Source organism: Phaenicophaeus curvirostris, chromosome 2, assembly GCF_032191515.1.
Source record: "Phaenicophaeus curvirostris isolate KB17595 chromosome 2, BPBGC_Pcur_1.0, whole genome shotgun sequence".
Taxonomy (NCBI): domain Eukaryota; kingdom Metazoa; phylum Chordata; class Aves; order Cuculiformes; family Cuculidae; genus Phaenicophaeus; species Phaenicophaeus curvirostris.
In genome coordinates this window covers 123,309,704-123,332,342 of record NC_091393.1, presented here as the reverse complement: position 1 = coordinate 123,332,342, position 22,639 = coordinate 123,309,704, and the positions used below count along the sequence as shown (strand labels likewise).

At 44.1% G+C, this 22,639-nt stretch overlaps 1 protein-coding gene across 2 annotated transcripts in view; it reads right to left on the bottom strand.

The window, feature by feature from the left end:
* KLHL29 (kelch like family member 29) overlaps positions 1–22,639 on the bottom strand; it is a 406,051-nt gene that overhangs the window by 25,583 nt on the left and 357,829 nt on the right. For both annotated transcript variants that reach the window (XM_069850743.1, XM_069850744.1), the window contains 3 exons: positions 13,784–13,982; positions 10,995–11,177; positions 8,065–8,245 (listed from right to left, as the gene is read on the bottom strand). In XM_069850743.1, coding sequence (XP_069706844.1) covers positions 8,065–8,245; positions 10,995–11,177; positions 13,784–13,982 — 563 coding nt within the window. The remainder of the gene's footprint in view (positions 1–8,064; positions 8,246–10,994; positions 11,178–13,783; positions 13,983–22,639) is intronic.

The following is a 22,639-nucleotide window of genomic DNA, read 5'->3' as shown; positions in this document are numbered from 1 at the left end:
TCTGCTATCAAATCTTTCTCTTTCACATATGAAGTTGAGAAAATAATAGTCACCTCTTCACCTTCTGTGGGATAAAGTAAGTAGTCTAAGCTCCTTAACTCTCTGCAAGGCAGGTTTCCACCATTTTGGTCTATCTCAAGTCAGCTCAATGTGATCACAAAAGGATTTGTACCAGATTAACTAAATTGGTTTAAAAATGAATAAAGTTGAATCTTTGTAACCTTCCAGGACAGGAAATAATGACATCTGCCTTACCTCTCTGCCCTAGGGCCTTTCCATATGTTGCATCATCTCCAGCGTTGCCATCCCTCCACTGCCCCTGGTGCTGGTGGGGGCTCCTCCGCTGCCTTTAGCACCAGCTGTGCTCCAGGGCCAGCAGGGAGGGAACTGATTTAAAGAATAATCACTTTGATCTCTTTCCATTAGTCAAGCTTTGCATTTGATTCCCCTGTTTGAAGCTGTAGATGGAGACTTAATGGGAGCTGGCTTCAAGCCAAGCAAAGGTTTTTCTTCCCCCTCCTGCACCGCTCCCTGCAGTCTCGATGTGTCCGTGCCCATCGTTGGCTATGGGCCTACCAAGCTCATCCAATTTGCTGAACCGGAAACTTTGGGGATACCTCCTTTCACATGACTGACTCTTGGTTTTACAGACTAGGAGAAGTCTGTCTAGAAAGCTGCCTGGAGGAGAGGGACCTGGGGGTGTTGGTTGACAGCAACTGAACATGAGCCAGCAGTGGCCCAGGTGGCCAAGAAGGCCAATGGCATCTTGGCTTGGATCAGAAACGGCGTGACCAGCAGGTCCAGGGAGGTTCTTCTCCCTCTGTACTCGGCACTGGTGAGACCGCTCCTCGAATCCTGTGTTCAGTTCTGGGCCCCTCACCACAAGAAGGATGTTGAGGCTCTGGAGCAAGTCCAGAGAAGAGCAACAAAGCTGGAGAAGGGGCTGAAGAACAGGCCTTATGAGGAACGGCTGAGAGAGCTGGGGGTGTTTAGCCTGGAGAAGAGGAGGCTGAGGGGAGACCTCATTGCATGCTGTGGTTTCACGCAGATGTCCTCGCGTGCCTTCCTCTGCCCCCAAAGCAGTCCCTGCATCCCGCAGCCCATGGCCCTGCCATGCTCTGGACATTGGGCCTTCCATGCATGCAGGATGCGTGTGTCCCCATCTGTCACTTTCCAGACGGACCTGGACAAGCCTGAGAAGTGGACCCATGTGAATCTCACCAGGTTCAACAAGGCCAGATGCAAGGTCCTGCACTTGTGTTGGGGAAGCCCCTGGTATCAACACAGGCTGGGAGATGAATCACAAGGTTGGAAAAGACTCACAGGATCATCGAGGCCAACCATTCCCATCAACCACTAAACCATGTCCCTCAGCACCTCATCCACCCATCTTTTAAACACCTCCAGGGAAGGTGACTCCACCCCCTCCCTGGGCAGCCTGTTCCAGTGCCCAATGACCCTATCCGTGAAATTTTTTTTTTTCTGACGTCCAGCCTGAACCTCCCCTGGTGGAGTTTGAGGCCATTCCCTCTTCTTCTGTCACCTGGGGATTACAAGGGATTGAGAGAAGCTCTGCTGAGAAGTATTTGGCAGTGATGGTGGATGAAAAGTTGGACATGAAGCCAGCTACGTGCACGTGCATCCCAGAAGGCCAAATGCATCCTGGGCTGCCTCAAAAGAGTTGTGGCTGGCAGGGTGAGGGAGGTGATTCTGCCCCTCGGCTCTAGTGAGAGCCCACCTGGAGATCGTGTCCAGCTCTGGAGCCTTCAGCATAAGAAGGACATGAAGCTGTTGGAGCAAGTTCAGATGAGGGCCACAAAAATCATCAGATGATGGAACATCTCTCCTATGAAGACAGACTGAGAGAGTTGGAGTTGTTCAGCCTGGAGAAGAGGAGGCTCCAGGAAGACCTTACTGCAGCTTTTCAATACTTAAAGGGGGCTTATAGAAAGATGGGGACAAAGTTTTCAGCAGGGCCTGTAATAACAGGACAAGGAGTAATGGTTTTAAACTAAAAGAGGAGAGATTTAGACTAGATATAAGGAAGAAATTTTTTACACTGGGGAGGTGAAACACAGGAGCAGGTTGTCCACGTAGATGGTAGATGCCCCATCCCTGGAAACAGTTAAAGTTGGACTGGGCTCTGAGCAATCTGATCTAGCTGAAGATGTCTCAATTCATGGCAGGGGTGTTGGACTAATCTTAGAGTCTGTGATTCTATGATTCTATGTATTATTTATACACCCACAATACGGAAAATGATCTGAACGCAGCAGATAATACAACCCGGGCTTTAAAAGAGCACATGCAGAAATAACCTTGCTGGTTTCCATAACTCTTCACTCCCAGGATTTAATCTGTGGGCCAGAACTTCCTCTTGCTTCACTCATTTTATGCCTCCTTTCTTGCTCTTTCCCTACCACCTCAGTATTAACATCAGAGAACCCTTCATTTCAAGCTGTGCTGTTTGCTTCTCTGCCTTCTTGACTTTTGATCTCTTCAATACCTGAAACCATTTTTTTTTTCTCCTCAGTCTCTTAATTTTTCTTCTTCTAGGTTAAACAGGCATATGAGTAGCTTCATTTATTCACATTATAAAATCCTTACATCATGGTCAGTCACTTGCAGACATGCACTCTCCAGTTTCTTATACATTATTTAGTTCTGTTTGCAGGAAAGCTACTGTTTAAAATAAAGCTGTACAGTGTCATATTGATCTGCTCTTCAGATGATTCACATGTTGTTTAAAATCACATTAATGGATTACTGTTTTTTGCCTTTTTTATTTTCTTCTGACTGTTCTGAGGAGCTTAAGAAACTATCCCTGGACAAGGCTATATATTTAATTTTCTTAAGATGTCAATAAAACAGTAGGTTCTGAAGCAGTTTCTAAGGCTTATAAAGTGTATTCTTTACACTGAATTTTTTAGGCTGTCTTTGGAGTACACACTGCCAACCGAAGTAATCTCCCAATTTTAGACAACCCTATTGTAAAAGTGCTGTCAGGTCAAGGGGATTCATCTTCTTCTGTCCTTCAAACAGATAATAACCACAAAGCACCCACATTTCCACACTTTGAGTCTCATACATTGTCTTGTCAGCATACGCAGCCTTCTTGGCTCTCAAATTGCATTTATTACAGGGCCCATCCATTATCTAAAAACCTAGATCGTGGATCCACTTCATTTTGCCGCCTCCCAACTCAACTCATATCTCAGAAGACGACAGAAAGTGTAATACCCTCTCGCCTAACACCTAATGACTCGCTCCCTGTCACACAGAAACTTGCCAGAGGGCCTTGATGGAGAACTGCAGCCGCGCTGTTATTTCCCTAAACACTCATTCCAAAAACATAACTCTCCCTGAATATATACCCATGTAGAGCCACAAAAATGGACTTATAACTCAGACCCTCTGGCACATGCATATTGTTTTAAGATGAGTAACGAATGACTCCTACCCGTCTGTTTGTGATAGACCTGTAATACTATCCATCAAGGCGGAATTTTTACTGCCTTTTTACAGAAAAAATGGTAGATAAAGGGTAAAAAAATCTCAGCCCTATTGAAGCTGATGGGAAAACACCCACTGACTGAAGTGGCAGCAGACTTTCTGGTTGAGGCTGCATCCTTCAGCATCAGTGAGAAAGCTGAAAACATGGAGTGAGAAGCACAGGAGATGATACTGTAAATCATTAGGAATCTGGTGGTCCCTACTTGCCTTAATGCTCTCTAATGGTACAGCATATGAATTAGGTGTAGTCAGGTGGTAGCATGTATAGCTTAGATGGTCTGACATCTGTTTTTAAAAACCAAACTGCCATAAAAACATCTTTGTAAGATTTTAACCACTTAGGATGAAGTATTCTAAGAATTCTGCGAAAAAACTGGTGGAGAACAAGAAGGAAACTGGAAAACAACGTTATGTTATCCATCTTCAAAGACCCACTGTGGTGAGACCCTGCAGTCTCCATGCTCTGGGGCTGCAAACCGGTCAGGCCAGGGTAGATCACTTGGATTGGAGACATGCCCTTCACCAGGCCAGTGAAAAACACATTGAAACTTGGCCAAAGAGGAGCATAGTCATGCTTGAGTTAACTGAGCCAGCGGAAAGCAAAATGTGGTTGGGAAAGATAAGCTGCATGTGCATGAGGGGAGGTGGTAGGCAGCCCGGCAAGGGAGGGTGTCCACCGTGTTGTTCTTCACACCGGTGGCACAGCCCAAGACTGCATTGTGTGTCAGGCCTTAAGGAGCCCCCGTGCCTCCATCTGGGTGCATGACAGGGCTACAGAAGTTGCCTCCTTTGGGTTGAAAAACAACCAAAACCCAAAAGCGTACAACTCTGTAATTCAGCACTGAAGGGAGCAAGGTCAACCTCAGAGGTAAACGTAATTTTTGGCACCATCTGACTTAGGGCATATGATCAAATAACTTTACTATAATTTTAAAACAGCACTTTTGTAGATCTGCTGGAATAACAGCAAATCTTACAGTGACCTTCCAGTACCGGAAAGGGGCTACAAGAAAGCTGGAGAGGGACTATTCGTAAAGGCTTGTGGTGATAGGATGAGCGGGAATGGGTATAAACTGGAGAGGGGCAGATTTAGGCTTGATATAAGCAAGAATTTCTTAGCCATGAGAGTGGTGAGACACTGGAACAGTTTGCCAAGGGAAGTTGACATGCCATAACGCTGGAGGTGGTCAAGGCCAAGTTGGACGGGGCTTTGAACAGCCTGATCTAGTGGGAGGTGTCCCTGCCCATGGCAGGGGTGGGACTGGATGGGCTTTAAGGTCCCTTCCAACCCAAACCATTCCATGATTCTATGATTCTATGACAGAGACGTTCCTCTCCTCCTGAGATACAGCATCTCAGTGCGCCATCCAAAGTACAGTAACAGTCGAAGAGGAATGCACAGCCCACACTGAGGCAGGGTGGGAGCTCTGTAGCTCTGCTTGTTGCTCTTAAGGCTGGGGGAAAGAAAGAGAGCACAGAGTCAAGAAGTGAGTAGGAACCGTGCACACAACTGCAAATAACTGAGCAGTTGAAGTAGTCTTTTTTGAAAGTTGCAATGAAAATCACTTGCAAAAGTGGGTACAGTGATCTTTGCTATTTAAATTCCTGAACGCTCACAAAAATTAGCCGCCTGCTCCAAATGGGAAATGCTTTTGTCTGCAAGGGCCTGACTTTGCTCAGTACAGCTAGGAGGGCTAGCTTTTTCTCACCTGCATTTTTAACCCTGGAACATCCATTCCAAAATACACCGCTTCAGCCACGCCAGGCTCTGCTTCTGTCATCCCCCGCTGTCATTTTAATACCAAGGATAAAAAAGAAAACATCCAAAACCCTCTCTCTTTTCTTGGCATAACCCAAAGGAGGCCACGTTGCACTTTTTCCATAGCTGCGTCTCACAGGTCACTTCAGAGACAATAGCAGATTAATTATAACCATGGGTTTAGCAAATCCCCATGACAAGACATCCTTATTGCGGTTGAGACAGTGTGTGCTGAAATGATAGGGAGGAAAACTGTTCCTTTCCCACACAGAAGTCTCTCGGTGTGCTTATTACAACTGAAAACCAGCACGGCTGCTCTCAGCGAGCCACGTGGGGTGCGCTGAGGGCTGGAGAGTGACTTTGCAGGCTGCAATGTCATGTGTGGCAAGGGCTTGGGTGATTGAGATGATAAGGATGGAGAAGGGGTGACTTTGCTTGATTTGGGCTTTATTCAGCTGACCGGTGTTTCTGATGCTTTGTTAAAGAGAGACCATGAGAATTCAAACAGAGAAAGAAATGAGACTCTGGGAAAAATTAAAAGAGATTGTTCAATGACATCTATCAAGACACCTATCTGCGACAGCATCATTTTGATGCTCCTCTATCAAGAGAAAGAATGAAAGACTGCATCTTCTTCCTGGCCTCGCTCTCTCCCACGTTCACAAAAACACTTCTGGTAGTTACGAATTCACTGAGTTAAATACCTTCAGAAATCCAAAAAAAAAAAAATCTGCATAAAAGAGTGAGATTTTCTTTAAAGCCAGTCCCAAGGGCAGCGCCCACCTCAAGCTCGGGGTAAGGAGGGAAGCAATGCTCACATGTTGCATATGCTGCTATTATTTATTATTCATTCTTCACTGCCTGCATTTCCCTGCCTCCCTGAGAACATCATCACCAATGTCAGTTCTTCAGCCCATGCCTGGGCTGGGAGGGACAGCTACCTTGTCACACAGCACACATTCCCCAACATGTACCTACTAGAGCGAGCCCAGAGGAGGCCACGAAGATGATCAGAGGACTGGAGAACCTCTCATATGAGGACAGGCTGAGGGAGTTGGGGGCTGTTTAGCCTGGAGAAGGCTCTGGGGAGACTTTAGAGCAGCTTCCAGGACTGAAAGGAGGTCTGCAAGAAAGATGGGGAGCGGCTCAAGACTGATCAGGGAGTGCAGGGATACTACAAGGGGGAATGGTTTTAAGCTGGAAGAAGGGAGATTTAGATTAAATATTAGGCAGAAATTTTTTACTGTAAGGATGGTGAGTCCCTGGCACAGATTGCCCAGAGAAGTCGTGGATGTTGCATCCCTGGAAGTGTTCAAAGCCAGGCTGAGCAACATGATCCAGTGGGAGGTGTCCCTGCCCATGGCAGGGGGTTGGAACTGGAAAATCTTTAAGGTCCCTTGCAACCCAAACCATTCCATGATCCTGTGATTCTGTGAACTGATCTGTCCCACGCACAGAACCAGCCAGAAACAGTTGGGGAAAAAATAGTGCTCGCACCATCAAATATTGTACCAAAAAGTAGATCTGCAGAAGGAAACTTTATTTTTGGCATTTCCTAATTTCCTCTGTGTTTTGACTTTGAAACATTAAAAGATTTTTTACATAGGTTTTGGTAATCAGTATTCATGGCACCTACTTAAATGAAAAAAAAAACAACTCCTTATATAAATAGAATATAAATGTTGCAGCAGCAAAATCCAGAAATAATAGATTGAAAGCATCTTAGTTCCTAAACTTTTGAAAAATGTACTTCTTTTTTCCCAAATCTTTCTTCATGACCTATCCCTTTTTGGCTCGCCTGTTAAGGCAACTTTTACTGGGAAATGTCTCCTTCAAAATGTTGTTGCAGAAGTATTCAAATTCAGCAATTAAAACTGATAAAAATTAAAAAAACCCTCATATTTTTGGTTGCCAGAGGCACTATGGAAAAACATTTCACAAAAAATGTATCATTAGTTTATTGTCACAGTGCATTTTTAAGTGTTTGGGTAAGGCTAGGGCTGTATCGATTGTTTTGGAATATAATGTTGTTATATACTGCATTTCAAAGTGGTTTCTATTTTTTTAATGAAAACATTGATATGCATACAAAATTTATGGTTTTATTGAATGGTATGGTTGACATGAAATTAGTTGGTTTTGTTCCTTCCTTTTTGTATTTTAAATTCCATGCAATAAAAGGAAAACTTCTGTATCTGGAGTCTTCTTGAAAAGAGAAATTTCCACTCTCTCCCATCTCTATTCAGCCCTACTTGGCCAGTAATTCAAAACTGTTTCTATTTCTCAATCGTTTTACTTAGAGGTTGGCAGGTCCCAGCCCCAGGCCAAGACCACCAAAAGGAGGATCTTCCTTACAGCCAGGTCAAGGCTGAGGTGCTTTACCAGGAGAACACACGAGAGAAACTTACTTTGTTGTTCCTTTTTTTTTGTTTTTTTTCTTTTTTCCAAGAAAAAAAAATGATTATTGTGGACTATAAAGACTTCCATCACTACTAAATTCAATGGAATGTATTAGTTCATTGCATAATCTGTGCAAAGTGTCCATAGAAGCTTAATTCCTCTCCTCCCTCCCCCAAGCAAAGTGACAAATTGGCAGTTTTCATCTTTGGTTTCAAAACAATGCTTTCCACTGAAGCTTTAAAAAGAAATCTAATCCTGCATAGTTTCTTAGCTGTTAAAAAAAGCTTATTTTAACACACACAGCCCATTTCATGTGTCCTTTAAAAGGTCCCTCATGCATAGCATGATGAAAAAGCTCCAGTAAACGTCATGGGTCTGGTTTTTTTTTTTACCTTTCCACATGGTCAACGTTGCCTGCCACGCCGACTCCTCCAATCGTATAGATTTTGCCATCATACACCAGACTGTTATGTCGACACCTTGGGACTGTCATGCGGGAGACGAGGTTCCAGTTATCAAGCAAGGACATGTAACACCAGACATCAGCAAGCGTGACACCCGACTCCATGCCGCCTGGCACCGATGTGCAGGTGAGAGAAAAAAAAAAAGGGGGAGAATTACGTGAGATCCTGGAACGGCAGCAGCTCCGCACGCAGCAATCAAAGCCAGTTACAAAGTAAAAAACTCTTCGAATGACATTTGACTAATTAAAATAAATCACCCTCAATACTGAGCATCTGTTCCGATGATGCATATCTGTGTCATTTATTCATGCGCCCCAAAGGCAGTTTTTTTTTTTTAATAAGATGACATGAAGAAATCAAGATGCCAGGCCACGAGGGACATGTACATAAGGGGACAGACCCTTTTCAGTGCTCATAAATAACTTCCAGCCTATTAAATTACTGCAACACTTGCAAGAAGGTGTCAGGAGGCTGAGGCTATCTTGGCTTGCGAGACACAGGCCAGTCTGAAATCTAAAATGCTTCATACAGTAATGGATTGAAGCAACACATGCATGCGCAGAATGAAGCCAGTGCTTGCACAGTGAGCTTAATACCTAATTTTCAGGGACAAATTTCTTGTTTATTTTCATTTTGTGATAAAGGAAAGAACCAGCTGCACCACTCCTGTAAAACAGTTCAAGAAGTGCCAGTGAATTATTTATATTGGTCATTTTTTAACTTCTGACTGAAGCTTCCAAGGTCACCACTTAGTGGGTGTCCCCGTTTTGAAGCAGAAAGAGGTGAAACAATTTATTTGAGACCACACTAGGAGTCAGCGGTTGAGTCAGGAAAGAAACTAGACTCAGTTCTGTGTTTTAATGAGAAAACCAGGCTTCTTCCTTGGTATTTTTCTCTCCAAACCTACTCTGTGCAGTGTGGGGTCCAGTACTTGGAGCTTACAGGAATTCATTACCACTTCTGTTGGCTCCCCTTCCCTCTTCCTGTGTCTTGTACGTTCGAGTAAAGCGAAATATCCACTGACGCTCAGCTAGGTTTCCAGCCATGTGGGACTTCCAGCCCTCCTATTGTAGTAATCAAATACCACCAGCTCATCCACATTAAAGGAAAAGAGCTGAAATAAGATTTGAATTTAGAATTCAACACCTTTTCCTATTGGAAACTACCTCAGCTAAGAATAACTAAAAGTCAACATCTCACAAAAGCCTCCATAGAAGGCTTATACTCCAGCAGCAAAATGAGCACGGGCAAAAAGAGGTCAAGAAATCATTTCCAATCAATCTTTAGGGCCTCTACGCAGTATTAATGCAATTTAACACGACAGGCAGCAATTTACTGCAGAAAATGCAGTGAGAAAACTTGGCAAGGGAAAGGGAACAGCTGTAATCCCTTACTGGTACTGCCTGGTGCATCCGCACTCCCAGCTACATCCTTGGATCACGCTCATCCACACCTCCCTGCCCAGGCTCCTCTTTTTATCATCAAACCTCCACTCAGCTGCCACCAGAGCATCCTTGCATGGCCTGTCGGGAATTGCTTTTCCCCCTCCAGCCAAGCAGAGGTACCACCAGACTGCAAAAACCCAGACACCGTGATGCTACAGGCGCAGTGCAGACAGCTACTTGGGGAGTTAAAGCTTTCTAAGGAGTGTGGTCTCAGTTTCATTGAAACTAAGAAGATTATAGGGCTAGTGACTACTGTCAAAAGAGAGGTCTCAACAACAAGTACAAAATGTGAATGCTCCTGTAAGCAAATACTGTAAGTGCAGGTCAGATATTCAGCCGTTCAGCCTGTCTGTCTCAAATTCCATAAACCACCATTTAGACTCAACTACAGCCAGTATTTTAAATTGTGTTTCTATGGCAGTGAAACCTCTTTGCATGCTTGATGGTTGCCAGACCCATTTCGCGTTGGAACTGCAAAATATTGCTGGTGACTGCTATGAGAGAATGTTAACACTGCAGAGAAATGGAGAATGATAAAGGCGGGGAAATCCCTCTCTCCTAGCCTCCCTCCCACTTGTCTTATTTTTCCCTCCAGGAGCAGCTGTGTAAAACTCCCACATGTCCTTCTTTGTTCAAGCTGCCTACGTTGTAAGGAGGAAACTTTTCTCCCAGCCCAGTAAGTCTGGAGGACGAACGGACTGAAAGCAGCTCTGCAGAGAGGGACTGGGAAGTAAAGCTGGATGAAAAACTGGACATGAGCCGAGAATGTGAGCCTGCAGCTCACAAAGCCAACTGTACCCCAAACTGTCTCAAAAGCAACATGGCCAGCAGGTTGAGGGAAGCAATTCTCCTCCTCTGCTCTGCTCTGGTGAGACCCCACCTAGGGGACTGCATCCAGCTCTGGAGTCCTCAGTACAGGAAAGACATGGACCTGTTGCAGCGTGTGCAGAGGAGGGACACAAAAGTGGTCAGAGGCATGGAACATCTCTCCTATGAAGAAAGGCTGAGAGAGTTGAGGTTATTCAGCTTGGAGAAGAAAGGCTCTGGGAACACCTTATAGCAGCCTTTCAATATATTAAGGGGTCTTGTAAGAAAGACAGAGAGAGACTTTTTATCAGGGCCTGTGGTGGCAGGGTAAGGGGCAGTAGTTTTAAACTGAAAGAAGGTAGATTTAGTTTGGATATAATTTTTTACAGTGAGGGTGGTGAGGCACTGGCACAAGTTGCCCAGAGAAGTTGCGGAAGCCCCATCATTGGAAGTGTTTGAAGTCAGGTTGGATGGGGCTTCCAGCAACCCGATCCAGTGGAAGATGTCCCTGTCCATGGCAGAGGTGTTGGACTAGATGATCTTTAAAGGTCCCTTCCAATCTAAACAATTCTGTGATTCTGTATTTCTCTGAAATCTGGTGCTTACCTGAGAGATAGATGTTGTCCCCAGCGCTGACCACGCTGAAAAACTCTCGGTCATAGAAAGGCAGGCTGGCCAATGGGTACCACTTGTTGTTTTGAGGATTTAAGCAAGTGACCGCTGTTAAAGCACGTTGATTCATGCCAATCATCTGACGACCTCCAACTAAGACTATTACCTCAGCTACTCCTAGGATTCAAGTAAGAAAACTAACATTATAGAAAAGTGACATCTCTCAACCAGGCAGGAGCCTATAAAAAATACTCAGCACTCAGTGTAATTTTAATGTTTCATATATAAATCTGCTTTAGACCATGCAATCAAATTACGGAGGGTGAGAAAGAAGGGAGTGTGTGTGAGGGGGAGAGCAGTGGGTGAGGAATGACACTAGGAACACGCTTGGGAGAACTTCGGAGGGAGCAAACCATCTGGGCAAAACTTGAAGTGGAAAGATTTCCATGTAAAGATGTCCCTTGATTCAACAGTCTTTGAATGAGATCTGCATGGATCAAATTCCTGTTCCATTGAAGAAAATGGGAATTTTGTCAAGGATTTTGATAGCTTTGGAGCTTGTCAATACCCAGGAAAGTATATTTGGCCTTCTCACACTAAAAGCTAATGTCTGGAGATTTAGGTTGCAGTTACAGTTCTTCATCCTGATTTCCTCTCTCCATATATTCTGTGAACAGATCATCTTCTGGTTGTTTTTTCTGTGCTTTTCCCAGAGAAAGCAGGTTTTGCAGACTTAGGTAACATGTACTCGGGCCATGGATCAGTGTCTTTGCGTTCTGGGTGTTAGGAAATATGTTGAAGATAGCCCCTGCCCTAATGTAGTTAATAAATGAGATTTACATTACTTGAGCATGCAGGGTGTACTGCAAGACAAATTCCCTGTTCATGCAAATGGACAAAACTTTTTGAAATCTGCATCTCAGAGTTTTTATTCCCATTTTACAGCCAGAGCTGAGCTGAATCTGATCTGAGTGCTACTCCAGACTAATCTCCACAGTGGTGGGTTGCAGTTCAGTTCTATGACGTTTTCTGGCTTCAACCCCAAGAATCAAGTGCTGGGGATGATTTGGATTTAGCAGTAGCGTTAAAAGTCTCTCTGTTGCAATTCCAAGCCCCGGTGCAACTTGTTGCCAGGAGAGGTAGGCTCAGAAGCAGGACCATGAGGCCACGGGCTGGAAGGAATCGCTATTTCGGGAGCTGTGCTCGTGGCCAGACCCATTGCTGTGATGGGTTACGGTGCCCAGTCTGAAGCCAAGTGTGCACAGGCTGGGGAGTCAGAAGCGCGATTGCCAGCAAGAGTGATTGGGAGCTGCAGTGGAGAGCAACGTGCCTTCTGAGTAACGGATTATCATCATTCTTCATTAGTTTTTTCTAAAATAATATATTTGTGTCATTCAAGCAAGGTTACTCTCTTAAAAGTTATTAAGTTAAAGTGCCGTACAGTTTTAAATAAATATTTCTCAGTAACAAGAGATCATTATTTTTGCGCCACACCAGAAAATCTAATCACCTGTGCAAGACATAACTTGATTATAATCAATGACCTCGAGAGGGCATGTGCCATGCCGCAGCGAGTCCACAAAGGGTGTTCAGAGATCCTTTGTGCCTACATGAATGCCGTTGATATGCAAAATAAGATGATTCTATATAATTAGACTCTGACCTAAAAAACTATAATCACCCTCTCTTACCCCGAGAGAATCACTTTTCCCCTCATCAACAAGCTTCTGGAAATGGATCGTATTACACCTACAATTTTATATACATAAAATAAGCACTTTTCAAAAATCCCTTCAAACATCACACCATTACTCATCTTCAATGAAAGACTTTTTAGGGTAGATTGTTATTGAAAGTCCTCTACACTTCATCCTTCTGAAAGGTGCCTTGATGAGGCAGTCTCCAGAAGCTGCAAATGCCGTGGTTTGATATGCCATCTCCGTGCCACATTAGCATTAGCGGCAGCGACAGAAAGTTCTGGCTTTCTGATTGTACTTAGGGAAGGCAGAAGTACAGGCGGCATGTTAAAACAATTCACCTGTTTTATCTGACTCCTCCTTGGATGCTGTTCTCCTGCATGATATTTGCACCACTCTCTCTTCACCAAATATTTAGGATATTTATTGTATTACCATGACATGGGTTCTGCTGGCTAGTTGGGCACTTGGTGTTTTTTCCATGTATTTTTAAAAAAAAATAAGAGGAAAATGCAAGCATTTCTCAGAAGAGAAACTTCTGGAAGATACACAATTCTCAATACTTGCTGGGTTTTTAAAAGGGAATATATCACTTGATCCATTTGTTTTGGAGGCAGCAGACAGCCTAAACTGGCACTCTAAGACTCACCACATGAAACCAACGTATTTACATAGGGCTGTGAAAGTGAAGCTGTTTTATGAATATCAGTCAGATCCTCCCCACAAGAAGCTGAACGGCAAAGAAGCAAATTATTCACCTTTTTTTTACAGCTAGTGAAACTCTGGCATAGAGGGCAACGGGCTTACTTTGAGGACAATGAGGGAATGTCATGTTCTCTGCCAGGGATAATTATTCCTAAAAATCAGGCTCATTTTAAACCTGGTTTCAGGACCGTACAGCTAAACACCCACATCTGACCATTGGGAGAGGCTCCTAGATGCTCGAGCAAAGTAGAAATGAAAAACTGATCTTGTAATATTAGAGGGCGCCAATAAGAAGCCAAGCCAAGGAGCTGAGTTCCTGGCCACGCCTGGGAGATGCTGAACAAGGGACCTGGTTTTGTGGAAAAAAAAGTTTTGCTTTACCTGCAGAGAGCCTGGGCCGGGTCCTTGGTGTTTGCATCTCCTGTCGGGCATGCGGCAGCATGTGATAACGTTTGGCTTCGTTCACTAGATCCCGGCAAGCCTCCGAAGACTTTATCAACTCCTCGTTGTCAACAACATTTAGCAGATAGCTGGGATGGATGAAGGGGAGGCGCACCACTGCCAGCAACTCCGCGGCGTACTGTGAGGGGGGAAAAATAATAACACACTGCAGCCTTTGTGATGGAGTTCAGCTACTCTGCAAACCTTCCCTGCAAACCGTTCTCTGACACCCAACCTGGAAAGACACTTGTCATGGATGTTGTATATAAACCCTGCCTAGTGATGGGATAGGACAGAGACAATGCAGCCCTCAGTGCTCCCTGACTCAGGCTGGTTTTGGTCCCAGGGAACAAAAATAGTCTTCAAAAGGTGACAACACTTGTTATATAGCGCTGTATGGAAGGATTTCTGAAATAAAAGCTCATTTTGAACTCAGCTGAATATAATATCTTGTGCACTGGAGACACTGAGTAAACTTTCGAGTTTTGTGAATTAACCTTGGAATGTCAGTCTTTTCTAGGACTATAAATTGAAACACGAGCCTGTAAATAGTGTGATTTTCAACAACTGGTATGGCAGAGACTGAATAATATCAGCCAATTTGCTAAAAATCTTTTCATTAATAGGGTTTATTTGTTGTACAAATCTTGTACTTCTAGATTTTGAGGAAGTCAGACTCCAGAGGGTGCTATACAAATACTGACAGTAAGTTTCATCTTCTAAATAAATACATGAAACCTCGGAGGCCAAAGGACATCTCAGCAAATGAAGCTGTCTGTCACTGAAGGCGGCTTGAAGGAGAACAAACCCCAAGAGAGAAAACTGCAATCGAAAACACACGAGTCCATCCCCAGATTATTCTTTTTATATACAACTGGCTATATCACAACACAGCACAAGAGTGCAGTGAAAAGCAGAGTAATAGGAAAACGTGGTTTTTAAGGAGAAATGCAAACAGGATGCAAACTAAGGGTGTGCAGTAAGAAAAGATAATCATCTGCTGTAATAAATATTCATACAGCAGCGGCATCCAAAGATCCCAACTGGGATTGAGGCCAGGACGCAAATAAATATTCCTGAAGTCCATGCAACCGGTCCTGAGACGCGTGGGGTGCCAGGAGCATCTGCTGGCCTGCAGATGCCTCTGGTCTTCCAGAAGCTACTTGGCTCTTGCTTTCTTTCTCACCAGTGTGCCTGTCCCTCCAGTGCAAGAGGCAGGTCACAGCAGGAATGGTGATGGGAATGAGGAAGGGACCTGGCGAGATGGGAAGTCAGGGATGTGGCCTGAGCCAGCTAACAGCTGCCCGGGCAGGTGAGGATGCAGTGACACTCGGGGCTGCTTCCAAAGCTTCCCTTTTCCCCACCCAAACTGAAGAAGCAGGCTGAGAAGCGATGCAAAAGGCACAGGAAAATGAAAACACTCATCTTCTGGAAAAAACCCTACGTGAGTGGTAGGTTCACACCCAGGGCACAGGGCCAAGTAGGGCTTGAGATCATTTCCTCAGCCTCCACACCAGAAAAGAAGATACTCCTCTCCTTTCCCTTGCTGAAATCCATTTCTTAGGCGCTTTCTAAGAGGCAGAATGGCTGCTCCCCTTCTGTGGAGTCACAAATGTCAGGCACTTGGCTGCAGATATCTTAATGTCATTAAGCGGTGCCTTGTAGGAGAGGGAGCAATGGACATATGGCAGTGGGTGGCAAAGCTCTGATTTCAGGAAGTGCTTTTTTAAAGAAGGTTGGGGGCGTTTAACCTTACACAGGAGCCAAGATGAAACGTGGCATCGGGACATGGGAATAATGCGGATAGTGGGTGTACTGGGGACAAGCCAGAAAACCCCCACCGGGTAGGTTAATCCCCACTACACGCTGCTCAGGAAGCAGTACAAGTCGCTAAAAGGCAGTTTAAATAAAGTTATGAAATACGTGGAATGCCTAGCAGAGGCAACACCTTCCCTCAGAGTGGTGGGACATGCCAGAGTGGCCCTTGATGCTCCCGAAGCAGGTTTGCGCTGGAAGCATCCATACCATAAACAAAGGCAAAACGCAGGCACAAAGAGTTGTGCCACTAAATTAGGACATAGGATTCAACAGGCACCAGAATGTCCCAAAGTTGAGTGTGAAGAATTAGCGCTGGGAAGAGAACCCCCTTCCAGCAGGGACACACAATTCCCACAGGCTTGGCAGAGCAACCACCTCCATCTCCCACCTTTCCTGGGATAAATGGGGCAGCATCACTGCCTGAGCATGGTGAGCCCTCCCTCTTGCTCACCCACCTTGCTTTAATTAATTAATTGAGAAAATGTGATTCTGTTTCTCTCCTGGATTTTTTTTTCTCTCCTGGATTTTTTTTCTCTCCTTTCTCTCCTCTTTTGTCTGAGCTCGTGGCTTATTTTGAAGGGGAATAATAATTAGAACATGTTGCTCCCCTTCATCAGCTTGAAATTTAATGTCACATATCAAAACCAATGTCACTTTTCACTCTTACTCATCTCTTTGTTCAAACAGCTAGAAAATGCCAGCTCTGTGTGTGAGAGCGTGCGTGTGTGAACGACTGCGCAGTCGCGACTCAGGCTCGTTGCTGATGGCATTAAGGGTACATATAATAGCAGTGTTTTTCACCAAGGGATTTGAAGAGTATGTACCACTGCAGCATCTCTAGAAGACAGGAGAGGTTTTTATAAACCAACAGCTTTTCACACCAGGTCTTTTAAGCACTATAGTCAAGGGTGAATTTCATTTAGCCTCACTGATTTAAGAATATTCAAGTGATTTAGGCAATCAGCAGCCTTTTTCTTCTGGATTCTCCCTTTTGAAGTCTTCCTAGCTCCGTCAGCTACGATTGTACTAAATATCCTGTTACTATTATCGTTTTCATTTAAGACTGGAATAAGCACCGTAAAGCATTTCAACCTCCTTACCATCTGTTATTTGCTCTCCATTCTCTCTTGTCTTTCCGTTGCTCCTTATACAGCTATGAACTATCGACAGCACCTACTGATGTTACTGGTTTTTATTAAAACAGGAGAATACCTGCTCAGGGCATGTTGCCAAATTCAGCAGACAACAACCTCCAGTCCTTGGAGTTGCGGTTTACACCTCTAACTCTGAGGGTGTTTTCTTCTTGCTAGTTGGCTGCGGGCTCTGACTGGACAAGTAGAAATATTTTCCAGGTCTTTGCTGGGAATCACTTACCACTGCTCTACAACCTGCATCACATGCAAGGCTGAGGCAGAGAATATTAATGTCCCTTCTGGCCTAAAATTGGGAGCTATCAACTCATAGACATGGGAGACCATGCCTCAGCTCCTTGAAAATGGGTACTATTATGCAAAAATCTAATGAATTTATTGTTTAAAATGCTAGGGAAGTTTCTGAACACTGTCAGGACTGTTTTTTTCAGGAGATGTGAAGCTCAGCGTAGCTCCCATTGGATGAAGGGAGCAGCTCAGGTTTTGCACCAGCAAAGGATTAGTCTGTAAACTCTAGCAGAGCGAGGCTGCTGCTGGATACTCTCGTGGTGCCATGCACAGCTGGGGTGATCCTGCAGGAGCCAGAGCACTGCTATGACATGAGCAAAGGCTTTTTGGACAGTCGCAGGGGCTACAGTACAGCAGCAACTTCAGAGAGATGCTATCTGGCCTTCTTCAAGGCACCTATTTCAACCAATACTGATTTCAGCGGCTGAACTGAAAGCAGGGTCTTCACCCTGTCTGCAATCACAAGTGTGTTTCATAAAAACAATGAAAGAAAAATCTTAGGAGATGTTATCTTTCCTTAATTTCATAGGCATTTCAGGGAGAGATACAGCTCTAGATCCAGACATGTCAATAGGTACATACCAGCAAGTATTTACTTGGCAGCTAGACATGTGTAAACTCACGTTATAATTAACAGAGATTAAGTCAACACACTTAACACAGTCCCCAGAGCAATCTGTGTGGAGCGGCTGTATCACACACCAGGGGAAGCAGAGAATACCCATATCCCTTTCTGGTCTGAAACTATGAGCCACCAGCTCCTGGAAAAGGGATTGCGTGCTTCCAATCATGCCACATCGAGATGTCTACAATGAGATGTCAACCCAAATGCAGGGTGATTAATTTGCCCCTTTGGTGGGAATTGGTGTGTCCCTCTGCCCATGGTGCTGTGCCTGGAAGGTCGTAATCATGTTAGAAGTAAGCCTAAAAGTTTTCATTGGCTCAGTGTTGACTCAAGAAGAACATATGATCAACATCATGCACTGTACCTGTACTGACCCTTTTAAGCCTTTCCCTAATAATCTGTTTTAGCCTGGAGAAGACAAGGCTCCAGAGACACCCTACTGTGGCTTTCAGTAATTAAAGGGTGCTTATAAGAAAAATAGGAACAAACTTTTTAAGAGAGCCTGTAGTGATAGGACAAGGGGTAATGGTTATAAAGAAGAAGGAGGTAGATTCAAGCTAGATATGAGGAAGAAATTTTTTTACAAAGAGGGAGGTGAAACACTAGAACAGGTTGTCCAGACAGGTGGTAGATGTCCCATCCCTGGAAAAATTCACATCAGGTTGGTAGGGGCTCCAAGCAACCTGATCTAGTTGACAATGTCCCTGGTAATTGTAGAGGGAGTTGGACTAGGTCATCTTCAAAGGTCTCTTCCAACCCAAACTGTTCTATGATAAGTTATTCCCATCTGCCAGGCAGGCCAGAGCTTCAGCAAAATAGATTACGAAACAGTTGGTTTTGTTCCTGGTTGGTAGTTTGAGTGAGGACATTTACTTTGCTAAACTTTTAGTGACATTTCTTCTCCTACTAATTATATTAGTATTAGGAACACTTGCTTGCAAGCGGGCTTTGTTCTGGTATCTTCTGAGTCTCAGTTACAAAATCCCCTTCAGTATCACATTAAAAATAATCTTTTTATTCTCAAATCTCTAATTCAGGAAAATCCTCACAGGTATTCTCTGAAAGGACTCTCAGTGTGTTCCTCCATAGACTTGGGCTACATCAGTATACAATTAATTTTAAAAGGAAATATGTTTACTGCTACAGAGTAAGATTTCCTGCTCCTTAAATGCTACACTGGAAAGCTCTCAAGATTTTTAACATTTTTGAAGTAATGCCCAGAGAGGTTAAAATAACGCTTCCCTTATGCCTTATAACTCATCTGTCTCTCTCGTTTACTGTTACTTCTACAAAGGACCCTTTGTGCTATCTGCCTAAAGAAACAGTCTTCAGCTAGAAATACAAATACAGAAGTTAGATTACCCACAATACGATAGAGTTTTGCTCCAACAAACTGCTGTTTCAGCTTTTTATGTGTAAATCCAAGAGAATTTTTAAAAACATTATGAAGTAGGAACATATTCATCTGAGACCAACAAAGGTGATTTCTCATCTCACATAAACCCTGAGTTCAAACTTGCCCCGTGTCTTGCACCAGCCCAGCTGCAGTTAGAACCTCCTTGGATGGAGGAAGCCACCTATGATGATGGACAGGTGAGGACAGATCTGAAGCAGCATCAATTCCTTGCTGCATAAACCACCCTTAGGTGAGACGAGGGCTCTCTAATTAATAAAAACCACCCAAACCCCCCAGACTGAAGATGCTAGCAGTGAGGTAAGGAACCGCCCAGTGGGCTGTGCTGATCGTGGTGGCTGCGGATGCAGCATGGTGACCAAGCAAGAAAGTGCACTGGAGTGGTGACGTGAGCAGTGCCTCCCTGCAACCATCTCCAGCTCAGCCCAGGCTTCCCTAGCTGGTTACCCAACCTGATATTCAAAATATCGCCAACTCCGAATTTCCATGTGAAAGCTCATCAGGGAACTGGCTGGTCTGGGGAAGCCAAAGCTATTGCTACGCTACTTTGCCATCAGTAGTGCACCACAGTGATACTCTGCTACTTGGTAATGTGAGTACTTGTTACGATACATCTTGTTTTGATACAGGACAAGGTGCTGAGGGACGTGGTTTAGTATTTGATAGGAATGGTTGGACTCAATGATCCAATGGGTCTTTCCCAACTTGGTGATTCTATGATTCTATGATCTAACCTTGAGTTACTACAATGACATGCTCCGTTTCCAGTAACCTGCACATTCCTACATCTAAGGTCACGTCTAAGCTCAACCTAAGCTCTCTGATGTGCGCGGTATTTATTAATTGCCCAAACTGACTTCTTGGAATTGCAATGCTGCCTCCAGATTAAACCAAAAGGCTTGGTAGCATGTCAGTTGAAAGCCTCATAATATCATGATATAAACACGTGGCAGAAAATATGGTTTGCAGGCACTGCATTCACCTGGTGGCTTGGTGGTGGGATGCCACGTTCATAAATCTCATGCCTAACAAGAAGGAAAGAGCAGCCCCTCCATCTTCCTAAAACAAGGTTTCAACGTGACATCTTTACGGCAGCCCAGCTGACTAAACACTGTAATGTCATCAGTGCTGCATCCAGTGAACTGTTGCCCTCTTCTCAGAACTGTTCACAAAGCAGCACATGGGTGGGTATTTCTAGCAGTAACACTATGAGAGTTTTCTAAATACAAAGAAAGATAAATCATTGATTCATCATACTTGGAATTTACCTGATACCAAGACTTAAAAAAGCTTCACTTCTACCATGCAATCTCTAGGTTGCTGATTAAAACCCCTAAGTCTCCCCAAAGTTTACTACAGTAGTGAGTGACGTTTCTTTTGTTTATGGGCAATTACTCATTCCAACAGATGCACCACAAAACCATGCTGCCAATATCAAAACGGCTGAAGCTTCTACGAGGCTTCAGAGAACCGAGTAAACTCCTGATACATCCATCCCTGTAGCACACTGATGCATGAATCCATGTACAATAATTCTCCGAATTGCTTTTTGCCTACAGCGTATAATGATTTTGTTTCTGGAGGTCAGTCCTGAGCGCTGGGGCCATGTGCAGCACAAGGCAACACAAGCCAGCATGTGTGAGGAGCTGCTTGTGGACAAGTGTCTTCGTAAGCCTGTTGCTTCAGCAACAGCAGAGAAATATTTTGTAAAAAATAAAAAAATATGTTAGAACCAATTTTAACTTCTGCGTAATAATTCAGCACATTTTCAGTCAAGGGTATCCCTTTAAAAAAAAATGCAGAAGCTTAGTAAGGGAGGAGTTTAAAGAAATGCTAACGTCACCTGCATCCTCTATTATTTTTTATTTAATGCAGTCTCTTTCTCCAATATAGAACTAAGAGCATGTTCTTGCACAGATTCTGTTCCTGCTGCTGCCTTTTCTGCTTCCTCTCTAAGCCTGTACAGGCTCTGAGTGTGTCTGCAAAAGCTTTATTTAAACCAGAGCACTTTGGGCAGTGAGTCCCTGGGAAATCACAGGGGTTACTGCTCATCCCTGGCATTCAGAGATCTCGCTCATCCCTCACTTTCAGGGAAATTGGAGCTTCTTGTGCTATCATTATGGCATCTTTTTGAATTTGTCTGCTCTTCCCATTAATGGATTTGAAAGCATCAGGGTAGCCTGGGCTTTTCAAAGAAGACTAATTGAACTGTAATAGAGTGCTAGTGCCTAATTCACTTAGGCTCCCTTGGAAGTTTCCTTTTCATACTTATTCCAGCACTGCTTTCCTGAAGCTTAACGCCCTTAAGTACACTGATTGATCAATTAATTTCCTTATTAAGATGAATTCAAGTAATTTGTACATGCTGGTATTGGGTATCAGCTTCTGAATATATCCCTACCTCCTTTTCACTGAAGAGCAGAGTTGGGATTGTGCTCGTTTCTTGTCAGATTCTCCATTTTCTTGGAGCAAGCCACTCTGCTGTGTAACTTTGGAACTCTTTAAAATGTGCCTGAGAAATTATGCTACCATCTCAACAGCCTAAAGGCAGACCAGGGATCTTCCATCTGCTCTCTCACGGTTACCAACCCCTTCTTCTCTGAAGGATTTTGTCTCCAAAATACTATTCTCCATCACTGCCAAAATATACCTCATGGGCATTTGTAGCATTTTTGACATAATTTATCTTCTCCTTCTCTCTATCACCTTTCCTTGCCCTCACCTGCAGATACAGGGCTTCCAGGTGGGCTTTCTGTTTGCTTAGATTAATTTGTCAAGTCTCAATTCATCCCAAAGGTCCTTACTGTCGTTGCACCCCTTGCATCCTTCTAGGTAACTCCTCTCCTTGGGGCTTCAAACACTTGTAGACGTTTATCCCTCTTTAGCTGTCATTAGGCCAAGTCATGCATATTCACATCTTTTAATCTATTTTTTCTCACATCAGTTCCTTCAGTCTTTTAATCATTTGTGTTGCTCTTCTCTAAATTACCTCCAATTTGTCTACGCATCTCTGGTTCTCAGGCACTATGAAGATGCTGTTCAGACAAATCTGCCTCTGAGGACACAAGTTCATAGAAGGCTTGTTAATGCATTTACGGTGGAGGCATTTCATTTTCCTGCTGGGCACCATGATTTTAAACAGGGTTTAAAAAAAGGGCACACAATTATATCGTTGCAGAGTGCAACAAAAGGTGACTGCCATTCAGCATCCGGGCAACTGATTGAAATCTTTGCCCTCTCCTCAGTTCTTGCTCTTCTTCAGGGCGAGAAGAGAGCTTCACGCAATGGGAATTCTGTTTTCCCAGGTGTTTTGTTATTAATAAACACGTTGCTATGCTTTTTTATGTCAGAGAAAACAGACACAACTTTGGACTCGGAGCAGAAGTTGGGAAGGTTTCCAATGAGCTTCGGTGCTCTGAGCAGGCAGCAAACTGCTGCGCATCCAGCACTTTCACATCTTCCTCATCCTGTGCTGATGCTGAGCGTGGTCATTGGTACCA